The 15204-nt window shown below is 35.8% G+C and overlaps 1 protein-coding gene across 11 annotated transcripts in view; it reads left to right on the top strand.

Annotated features, from left to right (window-relative positions):
• Window positions 1-15204, top strand: part of tns1a (tensin 1a) — a 138820-nt gene that overhangs the window by 25473 nt on the left and 98143 nt on the right. For all 11 annotated transcript variants that reach the window (XM_038280960.1, XM_038280953.1, XM_038280949.1 and 8 more), the window contains exons 2-3: window positions 3159-3273; window positions 9872-9909. In XM_038280960.1, the coding sequence (XP_038136888.1) occupies window positions 3159-3273; window positions 9872-9909 (153 nt within the window). The remainder of the gene's footprint in view (window positions 1-3158; window positions 3274-9871; window positions 9910-15204) is intronic.

Genomic DNA, 15204 nt, shown 5'->3' with positions numbered 1-15204 from the left:
CATTTATAATGTATACATTACATGTATAAAAAAGTAAAGTGGAGCAAGAGTTTAGTCCACTTTGCCAACATTAAGTCAGACCTTTTCCCATGCATGTCACACTAAAGCTGTTACTATTTTATCCATTACAATTATGGACAGGATTTCTGTGTGCATTCGAAGGCCGGAGGAAGTTTAGTACAGCTGGTCTGTTGTGGGGAAAAGAGGGCTGAGCAAGAAACACCTTCTGCTTGCTTCATTTCCAACGTACCAGCTCCCATAAAGCTGGTAAAAGAAAAACTGGAGTAAAGCCTCAGTTCTTTTTTCTTTTTTCCAAGGAAAGTGACGTTTAACAGAGTCAGGGATGACTCATCAAGTTAACCTGGGTTAGCTATGGAGGGAATCCTTCCTTCATTTAAAGGGATAGTTCGGTATTTTTGACATGAATCTGTATGGCATCCCGATCACCAGCGGCATGCAATCACACTGACTTACCCCTGGCAGCGTCCTGTGAGCAGAGTTATCGTCCAGTTTTGGTCAAGCCGAAAGTAGTCCTGCAGGTTTTTAGGTACAGCGAAATAAAACGTTTCTCTTCCCAAAACATTATGTGTCCAAAAGAGTGATATTTTCGCATCCCAAAAACATTGTAGTTGAAAAAGTCACACGTCGTTATCAATTGGTCCTATTTTCTCTCTGTTCGTATCAGTGCGCGCCGTCATTCAGACAGCGAGCCCAACAACAGCCATGTCTCCTTCCGCGGCGGAGGTAAGGAGTCTACGACCTGGTAAGGAGTCTACACTGGAAAAAAATCTAAATCTAGATAATTCATTTTTTCTTGAAATAGATGCATTTGTTCTTGAATTGAAGAGGTAAAAGAGACATTTTGCCAATGGAACAAGACAATTCACACTTAAAATAAGAAAACACAATTGTGTTGTCTTATTTAAAGTGCATTTTATCTAGATATCTCATTTTAAGAGTAAAAATACTCATTCCGTTGGCAAATCATCTAATTTACCTGCTCAAATTAAAGGTAAATGCACTTAATTTGAGAAATATTTACTTATTTCTGGATTGTTTTTCCAGTGTAACTGCTACATCAGGGGTTGTCAGTTTGTGATTGTACATTTGCTATACAAATTCGTATATTTGTAATTGTTAGTGGCATTTTTTTCTTTTTTACATGTAAATTTGTGATTTGTAAATGCACTTTTGTGAGTCATTCTTGTAAATATGTGACTCTTATTCATACATTTTTAATTGATTAATGTTTTGTTTTGAATTTGTAACTTAAATTTGTACTCTCATGGATGAAGTGATGTCAAACGTATCAAGAAGCAAAGATAAATCTAAACTTTATTTACGTTGTTGAGTTACATTAACAAATCCAGCACTGCAAAAAATTTAAATCTTAATAAGTCATTTTTTCTTAAAATAGGTGCATTTTTTCTTGGATTGAGGAGGTAAGTGAGACACTTTGCCAATGGAACAAGGCAATTTTGATTTAAATAAAAAAAAACAATTGCAATGTCTTATTTCAAGTGCATTTTATCTAATTGTCTTATTTTAAGAGTAAAAATACTTATTTCATTGGCAAATCCTCTTACTTACCTACTGAAATTAAGGGTAAATTCACTTAATTTAAGTAATCTTGACTTATATCTAGTCTCACATTTTCCTTAATGACCTCTGAGACATTATAAAATGATGGGGGACTTGATGATAGTGAGCTAGCCAGTTGCTCAGCCTCACAGCTCCTCCATGAGGTTCTTTTTGTTAGAGTTATAGTTGGAGGATTCACACGAATTTTTGAAAAGACCCTCCCTCTGCACTGTAAAAAAAAAAGCACATGCACAACCCTGTACCCACTCCCCAGAGGGCACGCCTATTAAATATGTGCAAGGGCATGCATGAGCCCATTTCTCCTCTTTCACACTTTTTTTTTTTTAATGTTGCTGTCTGCAATATTCTTACAAGCTTACTTTCCAAAAGAAGATTTGCAATTTCTGCAAACAATTTGCAAAAATGGAGACGAGCACGTAGGATGGTACACACACAGTATCACCAGATTGATTGACAATTAGAAGGACCACTAATTTTGATTATCCACCCGAAAAAAGAACATCCTCCACTTTACCTTTTAATGATGTGTGTGTGCGTTTTTATTTACGTCAAATGTGTAATTCCCACTTGTTAGTCATCAGAACTAAATTTTAATGCTGGTCTTTCATATGTTCCGTCAAAGTTACACACTTGCAGCCCTTTTCAGATTTGTACAGTCAGTTCAGTCCGCAGTGGGATCTGTGATGGGACTTTACGGTTTTGCTGTCGTATTTTGACATCTTGCAGTCTTCTTTCAGACATGACCAGACTGGCAGTTGCTTTGTCTGTACTTCACTTCCTAAGCATTTAAAATACTTTTTAGACTTTTTAAACACTCCTATCAAATTCTTTAGCTGCTGCATTCTTCTCTATGGAAACATCTAAGCTCTTTACAGATAGGGTCAATATCTGTCTTTGACTATGTGGTGACATCAGCCATCTTTTGTGGTGTAAAATGCTTATCTGCAAGTGAGAAATAGCAGTTGGATTAGCTTAAAAGGAAGGCCATCTCTGTCAGAAACAGGCCGGTTGACTAGAAGAGAAATAACAGCATCTTTGGACTCGTAATGCATAGAACTGTTGCAGAGTCGGAGATCTCATTAAGGGATTGTAGCATCCTAGATGCACAAAGAAGTGCTTTCACAGATCCTTCCTCCCAATTGCTGTTCCAAACAAGCTCAGTAAATTTTTACCACAATCTTACTGGTTTCCCAGGTTTTTGATCTGATCAAGAATTATTTGCAGTTTCTAAACCACTCAATGTGTGTTTTAAAGATCTTAAATTTGAAGTTTCTTGCTCAGAAAGTGTTTTTGCTATAAATACACTTTTCACAATTTTTCTGCAATCCCAAATTTCTTCATAACTTTTTTCTTTTCTATTTTACCAAACTGTGATTGAATGAAGTATAGGATCCCTGTTTCGGATGATCTAACAGTACATTTAGGATAGAAGTCTTCTGATTCACTGGAATCCAGCACCATCAAAGACCATCAATCCCAATGAACTATGCTTACAATTACTGATTTGTTTTATTGAAATCTTAGAAATCTTATATATATTTTGTGTTTCACTGCAGCCTGATGAGCTGGAGGGGGTCCACACACACACCTTCAAGCTGAAGCCGTTTAAGAAGGCGAAAAGTTGTGACATTTGCAAGCAGGCCATCACCAAGGAAGGTCTCATCTGCAAAGGTGAGTATCTGTCAGTCCCAATATGACAGGTATAAACTTTTATGATAAAACCCTCTGAAGCATTAATATAATGAATCACAGATGGATTAGGGTCCAAAAAGGATTCATTAATCTTTCTATGTGGACAAAAACCTCAGTAACATCTGTCTATGAAGCTTTAACTGCCATGACTTGCAGTATGTTTACATTGAAACGATAAACTGTTCTCTAGTAGCAAAACTTTTTTTAGATATAGATCCCAACCAGCATTTGTTTTACAAAGCTCCTTCAGTGTCTTTTTGTGGTGTTTGGTAGCTTCCCTTAACAACTAGCCGATGCCGACTGCAGTATAGGACAGCTATTACTTTTGCTTTATTGGGTGTAATTGTTTTCAGTTGTTTAGGTCACATTGAGTGACAAAAGAAAAAGCTTTTCTCAAATTTCATGTTGCTTATGCCCACTTCTATGTCTTCTAAGATATACTTCCATGTTGGGTTGTAGCACCAGTCTGTGCGCACTGTGAGTGAGCCCATAGAAGGGCTGTACATGTTACACTGCAAAAACGATCTAAAAATTAGTAAAACATGTCTTAAAATGAGTAAAAAACGTCTTAAATTAAGTGTATTTACCCTTAATTTGAGCAGGTAAATGAGATGGTTTGCCAACGGAATGAGCAATTTTACTCTTAAAATAAGATATTTAGATAATATGCACTTGAAATAAGACAATGAAATTGTGTTTTCTAATTTTAAGTCTAAATTGTCTTGTTCCATTGGCAAAATGTCTCCTTTACCTCCTCAATCCAAGAACAAATGCACTTATTTTAAGAAAAAATTACTTATCTAGATTTGGATTTTTGCATGTAGTTGCAGTAGTGCTCACAAAAAGCACAAAAGGGTAGTGATCAACATAACAAGCAGAAATGGAGAAAGAAAGAGGAGAAGAAATAGCACCTCCAAAATGGTAGAGCGAGGTATTGTTTAATTAAGATTTACGTTTATTGAAGAATAGTACATGTATTTATGGCAGCTGCACAGGAATATGCGATGGGATAAAACAGTAGGTTTAGCTGCTGCGGACAGAGACTTGGAAATGTGGAAACAAGCCTCCCGTGACGCCCATACAGACCTTTTTGTTTGTTAATTAACATATAAAAAAAAAGTTTTTTCACTATATAAATGCTGTAGGGATTTTATACTATGTATAGTTCTTTCAGACTTTATGTTGTATGTGGTGGAAATAGAAACTAAAATCCTTTTTTGTACCAGAAGCCTGTCCAATAAACTCCTCCCTGGATGCCGTTCTCAGTCACTGAATAACCAGTAACAACACTGCATTAAACCACACTGTCCCACTGGAACCTTCTGCACCATTTGATGGCAGTAGAGGAAAAGTTGTTTGTGGAGGATACCTTTATATCCTCCCAACTGGAATGAGGCTGCCGCATGCAGCTCAAGTTAAGCAAGTTAAGTTCTTTTCAGTCCGATTCTCCAATCGCGTGATAATTTTTTGGATCAGGCCTCATGGATTCAGCCTCATCGTGCGTCCTGCATCCTGTAGTATAGAGGTTGTAACAAGGTTTTGATAAGCCTCTCACCATCACCTCACGATCAGAACTTGTAAGGTTGGGAGAAAATCAAAAATGTTTGAAATTGAGTTCTTGAGGTGTTCGTGTTTAGGAGCCAATTTACCAGAAACTCGCGCTTTTGCATCTGCAAACATGGGAGTTCTTTTTCTTCTTCTTCTAGATTGATGTGTCCGACCAGCGCCGTCTCTCGTTGGTGAGTCCGAGGTGTGTTTTTTGAACATACAGTGTGAGCAATTTGATCGCATCAGAGCGTTGGGTTATAAAGTGTAAGAACAAACATCTTGAGCTGTGAACTTTTAACCCCTGCCGCTTCAACGTACAGTACAGTACAGTTTGAGCTGTAGCTGAATGCACCAATTGAGGCCCCGTCCACACGAAGTCAAACCCTGGCCTAAATTCACTAATTTTTCACCAAACCAGCCTCTCATCCATACGAAGCCGGCGTTTCGGGGTCTGTAAACGATCTTTTTTTTTATCAAGCCTTCAGAATGGGAAGATTTTGAAACGCCGTTTTCGCGTTTACATCTTTAGGGTCTGAACGCATTTTTTTTTTCACACGCATGCGTCATAGCGTCGCCTCTAAACACGCATGCGCGACACAGTATCACAACAACAATGGCGCTGTACTGTGTTGAATGGTGGCTGCTCATGCTACTCACCCTGCTGTCGGGCTTACAACAGAATCTTCTTCTTCTGGAATATCTCCAGGAAGAACAGAGCGATATCGACGACATAGTTCAGCACCTGAATTTGACTGAACCACGAAAATGGACCCGCAGGGCCATTTTCCGGTTTTCCGGTTTGGTTGTTGTATAAATATTACTGCGCATGCCCAACATTTCGTTGCTTGTTTTCGCCTATTTTTGCTTTGACACCACAGCGCCACTTATAGGCCTGGCATACATTTTGCAGCGTTTTCATGCATTCGTGTGGTCGATCACATTTTTTTTATGTCTCCGTCTTTACGACAAACGTTCTGGAAAATATTAGCGTTTCGTGTTCGTTTTGACTTCGTGTGGACGGGGCCTGAAAATGTCGTACAGTGTATGCTCGGCCCTACAAAAAATTTAAGATGCACAACCTCGCGTTGAGGCTGCGTGCGCTCTCCAAGCTTCCAAGCTCGGGGGCGGGGATTGCATGATCGTGTCACTTTTGCCACGCGCAAACCCCGTTCCTTGTTCAGTGTGGCGAATATAGATCAAGTTTTACGTTCTGACACATTTCCTAAAATGATTGACAGAAGGTGGCAGCAAACTAGAAAATCATGCACTAAATATGCTTTACTTTTCATATTTACTAACAAATAGTCATTTATTTCCCCTCCTTATTTTCACCTGGCGTCACTTTTTGCACAACTTAAGTCAATCCCTCTTTCACTTTAACATCGTTCTAAAAGACAGCAGCCTTAGCCGACGCTGAGATGAAGAGTGAAGAGAAAGGAGAAAGAGGATGGGGCTTGCAAAGGGCTTTGGCTGAGGATTTGGTGTTTAAAATTAGCATGGCTGCTGCTGCTGCATTAGCCTAGATAAGAGGCAAAAGAGAGGGAAAAAGGGGGTGAGGAGCGCAGTGTGGGGCAGAGGGAGGCAAAAGAGCAAGAAAATTAGAAGGGGGGGTGTGGAAATAAGGAGTGAGACCTTTGTGAGGGAAAGAAAAAGAGGGCATGGAAGAATTATGTTCTCTTTCATCTTCGTTTTTTATTCAAACACCTTTCTGTTTGGAGGAAAACAAGCTAAAACCTAACAGAGACTACTTCCTAAAGTCTGACTAATCACTGAGGATGGAGCCGGGGCAGAAAGGATCCGTCATAACGGAGCGTTGGAAAAAAGAAAAGAAAAGAAAAGACACAAAAAAGATCAACTATAAATATATAACAATGTGCTCAGCACACTTGCAGGTTGACGCATTGCAGATTTCCCATTTGAAGACAAACTTCATTTGTTTCCAGTATATTGTTGACACCCGATAAAGGAAACATAGCAGCTGATCTGGCATAGGGAGGTCCTCACAACATGCAGATATGTCATTTCAGACTTTTGTTGGCCAAACTTGAGGTAATAATCCTTACTTTGCCAAACCAAACAGCTTTTATTTGAGGCAGTGTGAGAACTGGCCGCATGGCAGCATAAAAGCAGCATAATACCAGGATATACATCAGCTATACCATGATGATTTTCTCTTTTAACATTTAGAATCCTAACATATTCGGAATAAGACCTGCTAAATTCCATTCCTTTCTATTCCATCATTATTCAAAGCAAAATTTGACATGTTTAAACAAAATGCATTTTTGAGAGTAACTTCTAAATAATTTTATTTCAGAAGTATATAATATTTAAACTTTCTCATTTTATATTTTTTCTTTTTTATCTATGCAGTATCAATTGGTCTATTATTGTCGTTATCAAAGGACATGTTTTATAAATTGAAAGTTAAAAAGTGCATTTCCAGAATTAGAAGATTAAATAAAAGGAATAAAGAGAAGCTTTGCTGCTATCTCAGATGTTATTTTTGAGTCCTATGAATTACATTCTTTTCAAATTGCGTTTCACATTCTTTTCACTTCATCCTCAACACAAACGCAAGATCTTGGCCGATAAAAATGGTTTTGCTAACATCCATTGCAGACTAATCGAAATGCATCTTCTCTCCTAGCGTCAAAGGAAAGCCTGCCTCCAGAAGTGAAGAGAAATTGATCAGTAAAATGCACTTTGAAAAGCATGCAATTCGTAAAACTCAATCTGGAAAAGAGAAATTTGAAAAAAAAGAAAAAAAAGAAATGATGCATACTCTGCAAATATGTTTAGCAAAAATAACATAAGAAACTGAGAAAAAAATTAGAAAGAAAAAGAAAAAACAGCACAGTTTCTCTCAAAACCTTTTTTGATTCAAAAGTTTTTTCTATTTCAGGATTACTTTTTTTACTCAAGTTTATATTTGCAAAATGTGTTTTTTGCAGCAAGAATGGAATAAAATTCACTCCATAACTATGTCCCATTTCTGGGAAAAAGACTAAATTTTCATTTGTAAGGATGTAAACATTGTTTTCATTAAGAACACTAATGTAATGTGTGTTTTCTCTCTGTTTTTGTTGATGGCCTCACCTTCTTCCGATTAACAGTACGGATTTTCATGGGTTTCACCAATGAAACACAGTGAAAACATCAATTAATAAATTCCAGTTATTTTCTTTCTTTAGAAATAATTTAAAATAACTCCGAAAATTTATGTTTATTATTGCCGATTGTACCACAGTGTCTCTCATAAACCTGCTGAAGGGTCGTTTACACATTTGAAAATGGCCAAAGGAGTTTGAAAATAACAAACTTTAATTTTCCACTTTCCATTTTTTTTTTTATATTTTCTATTTTCTGCTTTGAAAATGTTAATTTCTTTATAAAATGTGTGAAACTTCTATATGTTGAGCGGCATTTTATTTAAAATAGTTTTCTAGCTAGAACACAACTAGAGATGCAAGATATAAATTTCTGAATGAATCTAAACTTTATTGATCTTATCTATTTAATTAATAAAAGGGAAAATTTTTTCTTAAACCTCTTTTCTCTGCTATCAGGTGGTCCTTTCTAAATCCATTATCTGTCTGTCTGTCTGTCTGTCTGTCTGTCTGTCTGTCTGTCTGTCTGTCTGTCTGTCTGTCTGTCTGTCTGTCTGTCTATTTATTTATATATAAAGTTGTGTTGAATACTGACTCAATAAACATAAAAATCTTTTCTTACATATGATTAAACCAGACATATTTAGAAAAAAAAAAGGATATATATGTGAAACACTTCTGATTTATAGTGTACAAAGATGTAAAACTACTATTATCAAACAGGGTATGTCCCTCTGATCTACTGCCAAACTAATTGCTAGTTCTTTTTAACGAGATGGATGTTATCGTTTAAACCCGTGGTTATATGAGCGCTATTTAGGTGTTACTTAAGGATTTACGGAGTCTCAATATTTACAAACGGAACAGAATCTGAATCCTTTTTGCCATCAAAGACTGTTAATAATCCCTGAAATGATTATGGAATGATTTATGTTTCCACTTTATCATGCCTCCTCTCTGGTAATGCTTCTCTTGCAAATAACAGTAAAGCTTTTCTTATAAGGAATGAACCACTGTGCCCTCTAGTGGACAGTGGAGGTTATCAGTTAATTAGATGGGGCACATTTTAATTTAATATACCATTAAGTAACTATTAATCTTAACTCTAACATGTGTGTATATCACTAAACACAACAGAATAGAATAGACCTTATTGTCAATTTTCCGCACAATATAAAACAGAACATCATTTTTTTATTATTATTGTTTGTGTCATTCCCCCCTTAAGGATGATGCCCTGGATGAGAGCCATATCGCCATCATTTAAATCTGATAATTACATTTATTTCCTCCTCCGCTGGATAAGCATAACATTTTTTTCACAAACCTATCCAAGATGTTAGAGAAAAACAGTAAAATCACAAATTATTATTTTAGGTAAACATTTCATTTCTCTGATTGATGAACATTATAAATAATTAACAGGAAATTCCTCACTAGCACATTTACTGAGTAAATATGTGACATAGTGACGTGTTTCTCTAAATCCACTCCCATCAGACCAACATGAACATTTCCATGAGCCACTTAAACATTCATTTTGCCCACATGGTGTCTGTTCCTGCTCAGGTGGTGAAGGTCAGAGCTCCTAGTCTCCATGGAAAGATTTAGATTTTACATGAAAGTTGACCAAAAAAATGCACCATAATCTTTAAATGTAAAATTAAAGAAATATGAAGAAAAAATATTAATAAATAAAAAAATGTGTTATTGGAGTCTTTGTCCACTTGAGGGCAGCACTGTATCATTCTACTCCCATAGCTGAAACTATAAGATTTATTTTCAGTCCTTTACAAAAAAAGAATACTTTTTTTTTTATTGATTATGATTATTACATAGGTATAGTTTTATTTATTAAATATAGATATTACAAACAACCCAAAAAATTCATTGTTATTTCCCCTCCTTTCTTATTTCAGCATGTCGGCTGTCCTGCCATAAGAAATGTGAAGTAAAGGTAAGAAATGTCTTTATTTCCTAATTAAAAATTGACAATACTTTACATATAATTTTGAATTTAATCTATTTAATTGATACATTTTAGAGTTGCAGCTTTAGATTGCTTTAGTAATCGTTTAATCTAGTGTTTTTTGATGAAATATTTTTTTTATTAAACAAAAACACTAAATTAAACAAGTGTTTGAAAATTTAAAATGCATTATAAATGGGTAATACCTGTAAATAATAATATTTAAATTGAGGAGTTTTAAAAATATTTTACATGATATTTTATATATATTTTACATATATATAAAAATAATTTACATGAGGGAAGGTTGTTTATATTAAATGCAGAATGTTTCTTTCTTTTACACGGTTTTGGCTTAATTGCTGCTCTGAGCTAATTGGATAGCTCATTTTCTGGTTTAGGAGTATGTATATTCTAGTTCACTGTCATTCAATTACTAAATTAGTTATTATCTTTATAACTGATTGATCCTAAACATTGCTTCAGGCCAAAAAATTTTTAAGCTTATTAACTTTGTTGTTTTATTTATGTGTTGATTCAAGTATTTTTTTCTGTTTATTAATATTTGTTCATATATGTATGATTATTTAATTATACAACTTGTGATTTTTATTTGTTATTTAAGAATTTATATACATGTCTTTATTTTTATTTTAGCAATGACATCGTATATTAATTCACTAGTTAATTTATTTACCTTTTTTATTTGTATCGTATGTAATGATTTATATCTGGTCATTGATTTGTATGGCATGTTTTTCTCTTCCTTTTTTATGGAAGCCCTTTCCTACCACTTGAAATAAATCATATGGTATATCATCATTTTTAATTAAGTGAACTTTATTGATCTCACAGTGGAGAAAGTAACTTTGGGCTGCCATCTTGGGGCACCCAGGGAGTAATCGGTGGTTAATGATCTTGCTCAGAGAGCCTGAGTGGCAGTCTGTGGGAGTGGGGCTCAAACTAAAAACCTCAGGATTCCAAGCTCTATACCCTAACCACTAGATCATCACTCCCCAACTTTTAAGATATGTCATCATTTTGACTTGTGAAGTCAATGTAATGAGATGCAATGACTTGAAATTCTGCAATGGTAACATAGGAAGTAAAACATAGTAACTTTAAATCTCATAATTATGACATACACTGTGCCGTTCTTTTACTTTAAGTTACGGGAACAATCTTCCAAATAAAGGAGTGACAACCTGGTATTTTACATATACAATCTCTCTCAAATAGTCTTTAAATTCACGTTTAATCATGTTTTGGGAGAAAAAAATGAAACAGAGCTTATTTAATGCAGTTTTCATGGCCCTTTGTGTGTCTCACTAGGATACGAATGAGAACTTGTATGTGCTTTGAAATGGATGCAGCATTAGCAATGTTAGCAGTTATGGTTTATTATAGATTAAAAAGATACACTTGCAGCAACCATTGGTGGGAGATGTCTACAGAATCAACCCCCCCATCCCAAATATCATAGTTCCTACAAATATACAGATTTGCTCTGCGAAAACAAGGACATATGGAAGCTCATTTACGACTTTAAATTGAAAAAAAAAGGCATGTCATATTTATTAGATTTACAGTAATAATTAAAAGAATTCATGCACATAATTATGAGATTTAAATGAATAATTACACAGCATGATTCATAATTTCTACTTTCAAAGTCAAAATTATACATTTTAAAGTCATATATTCAATTTTCAAAAGCATAATTTCGACTTTTAAAGCCATAATTATCAGAAAGTAAGCCATAATTTCAATTGAAAGTTTCTTATTATGACTTTAAATTTTAAAAGTAATGTAAATGGACTTCCTTAAGCATGAGACTTTATTGCATTGACTTTATCCCCTGATAGGGGGAGCTTCCAGGTTGTAGGACTGCAAAGGTTTTAAGGCATCTATAATTGTTTTGTATTCTCTCTTCAGCCACTCTGATACTTTTTGAAATCTTTCAGTAGTTTTTCATACTTTCAAATGTTTACTTTTTTTTTAACTGTGTTTATTTTTTTGTGAGGGTTATATGACAAATCTTCAAAGTTGTGTGTAAGTGCTATACTTAGCTCGAGGAAGGACTAATAAAAAATAGAGGAATGTAAGTTCTGCAAGGGAGGAAATAAATTCATGTGGTGCAAACTTTCTGCTTCCCGGTTTTTACGTCCCGACAATGAGCCTCACCGCATTTTATCCCAATCTGCAGTGGAAACAAGGAAGAATGCAGCAAACAGAATGCAAGCAGCGGGAGGGAATCAGAGGAGGGAACCAGAACAACTTTTAGTGGTTTTGTCATTGTAGACTGATTAAGGACAAAAAAAAAAAAAAAGATCTAGTATTTGCTCATCCATAATTCATTTCATCCAACACCCCCACCCTCTGAAGCCATCAATAACCCGAGATATTTCTATAGGAACAAAAGCCAAGAGTCTGTAAAGCATCCAAGAAAAAAAAATCATCTAAATACCTTTAAAACCAAGCAAGGCCATTTGTGATGTCAGTGTGGGTAATAATCAGAATATCACCAAGTCTTATTTATTCTGTTGGTGACAGACACTGGACACGGAAATAGTCAAAGAGGACATAAAACACTGATAATTGCGATGAGCTCTGCAAAGCAGAGGTTTAGAAATGGAGGAAAAAAATCCATAATTTGCCATTTTGAAACCAATGCACTGCAAAAACTCTCCATCTAACCAAGTCTTTACAATCTTAAATAAATAGAATAAGAAATCCAATTTGAAACGTCACCTTTTTCATTAGAGGTTTCGCACAATGCACCTTGAAAAGTAGTGATCATTCATGGTCACTAGACAAGCAGAAAATGCTTTGTGAGAGCTCTCCTTGCAAAGCATTATGGGATTTGACAGTGTTCCACTGTCGGATAGCGACAGCAGCGACAGGTAAAAAAGATGCACTGGGCTGGGAGGCAGCGTCACAAGACAAACGGGGAGCGAAAAGTAGTGAACATATCTCTGGATTTTCAGTTGACTGAGTTCATAATAAAGTCCACTATATAGTCCCACCTCTATGTAGTGATTGAGGGGTTATGAATTAGGGCGGATGGTTGGACACAGCCTATAGTTCTAGAAAACTGACACACGTCCTCTCATATACCTGTAATCATAAAAAGATGTTTTTTTATTCAGAATCAATGTAACTTAATTCAACCATTATTCAGTTAGCTGTTTGCCTGAGTTGCTGCTTTACCTGCAACTTAATTTTAGCCAATGAGCCTTGGGTGAAATCTTTAAAAATCTTTGGAAAAATATTCTGCTTCTACCCAGTGTAGATTTACTGTTTGCAGGACTCCTACCCTTATTTGCAGCATCTATATTAATTACCTGTTTGCATATAGTGTGAACTAGCCTTTGTATATATTTGTATATATATATATATATATATATATATATATATATATATATATATATATATTTTTTTTTTTTTTTTTTTTTCTATCTAAGGAAAACCAGTTGATTGCATTGACTCATTGACTCAAATACAATCCCTCACTCTAAGCATGCTTGTAGCGACAGTGGAGAAGAAAAACTCCCTTTTAACAGGAAGAAACCTCCAGCAGAACCAGGCTCAGTGTGAGCGGCCATCTGCCGAGGCCGACTGGGGTTTAAGGAAAAAGAAGCAGAGACACAAAAAGCTGCTGTAAAAGGCGGCCCCGTCCAGGAAACACACAGCCAGGCCGACGAGCACCAAGCCAGCTGAAGAGAAACAGGACTACACTGGAAAACAGGCCGATCTCCAGCATCTATAAACAAGGGTGTTGATGGAAGCAACACAGCTGATGTTTCTCTCCAGGATGGTGTCACAACCATACAGGAACAGATGTGGCAAAGCTACTCTGAGAAAAAGCAGAGAGAGCACAACGTTAGAGATTGAACTAACAGATTGTGCAGAATAGGAGAATAGAGAGAGAATGAAGCAGAATGATGAAAGGGCTCCCTATGTCCTCCAGCAGTCTAAGCCTATAGCAGCAGAACTATAGAGATAGCTCAGGATAACCTGAGCCACTCTAACTATAAGCTTTATCAAAAAGGAAAGTTTTAAGCCTAGCCTTAAAAGTAGACAGGGTGTCTGCCTCACGGACTAAAACTGGTAATTGGAGCCTGATTACTAAAAGATCTGCCTCCCATTCTACTTTTAGGAATTCTAGAAAACACTAGTAAACCTGCAGATTGAGAGCGAAGTGCTCTGTTAGGAACATAAGGAACAATCAGATCTCTGATATAAGATGGAGCTATATATAAATATATATATAAATATATATATATATATATATGAATAATTTAATTAGAAAATATTTACATTTTGATGAAAACGTCGTAGCTATGACGTTTAACATTGATGATCACAAATATTAATTATCTTCTCTGAGTGCTGCAGTTTGGTTTTTATCTCCCCCATATGAGTTGAAGACCTTCACTATGGATTATTTCCTCTGGTTTTATTCTAATGTTTAGTTTCTGATTGATCTTGACCTGGTATAGCCTTGGCATGAATAAAACCAAGCTATGCAAGCAGATCATCCAAACAGCATGCCGTTCAATAGCCTGACTGCACAGCTTCTGTGTTTCCCTCGCAAAGCATCGGTCGTTAAGGGCCTTTTTTTTTCTTTATCCTCCTGCCCTCTGTGGAAAGTAGTTCTCATTATTCCTTCTGATTTATCCCAGCCGTTTTTCAGACGAGCCTCCAGGAATGCTATTCCCGTGGTTTGTCATGTTCAGTGGGCCGGCGGGTTGGAGGTTTGGCAGGAAAATCTTAGGGAGAGAGTGGAATGATGGGAAGGAGTTGGACATGACCAGGGAGAATGTATGAAGTCTAAATATTTCTCTTGCAAACAACAATCCTGGTCTCAAAGTGGCTTCTTTTGCTTTTTAGAGAAATACATTTGAGTTGCTAAGTTTTTGACTATGTTTTAGTGTTCCTTTCTGATATTTTTCACATGTAAATGGACAAATTCCGTCCTCGATTCAAGACTAGTTTCTCACATCTTATAGTCTTATAGACATTCATTGTCTATTAATCTGTTGTTTATGCCCATTAGTCACTTCTGGGGGCTGGGGGTTCAAAATTAAATAAAATAAATGTCATGAAACAAATAAGTGTAGATGTATGAAATGAATAAATGTACCGTTAAATAATGGAAAATGAAATATACAAGTGCACTATTAAAAAATCAAACTGAAACAAAAAGGGAAAAAAATCTACCATGAAGTAGTTAAATGTAAAGTAAAATAGATAGATGTACTGCGTAATTATTTCATACAT

The sequence above is a fragment of the Cyprinodon tularosa genome, unplaced genomic scaffold (assembly GCF_016077235.1).
Source record: "Cyprinodon tularosa strain WSP-4 unplaced genomic scaffold, ASM1607723v1 ctg166, whole genome shotgun sequence".
NCBI classification, from domain to species: domain Eukaryota; kingdom Metazoa; phylum Chordata; class Actinopteri; order Cyprinodontiformes; family Cyprinodontidae; genus Cyprinodon; species Cyprinodon tularosa.
The sequence above is the reverse complement of the archived record's forward strand: the minus strand, read 5'-3'. Positions and strand labels throughout refer to the sequence as shown.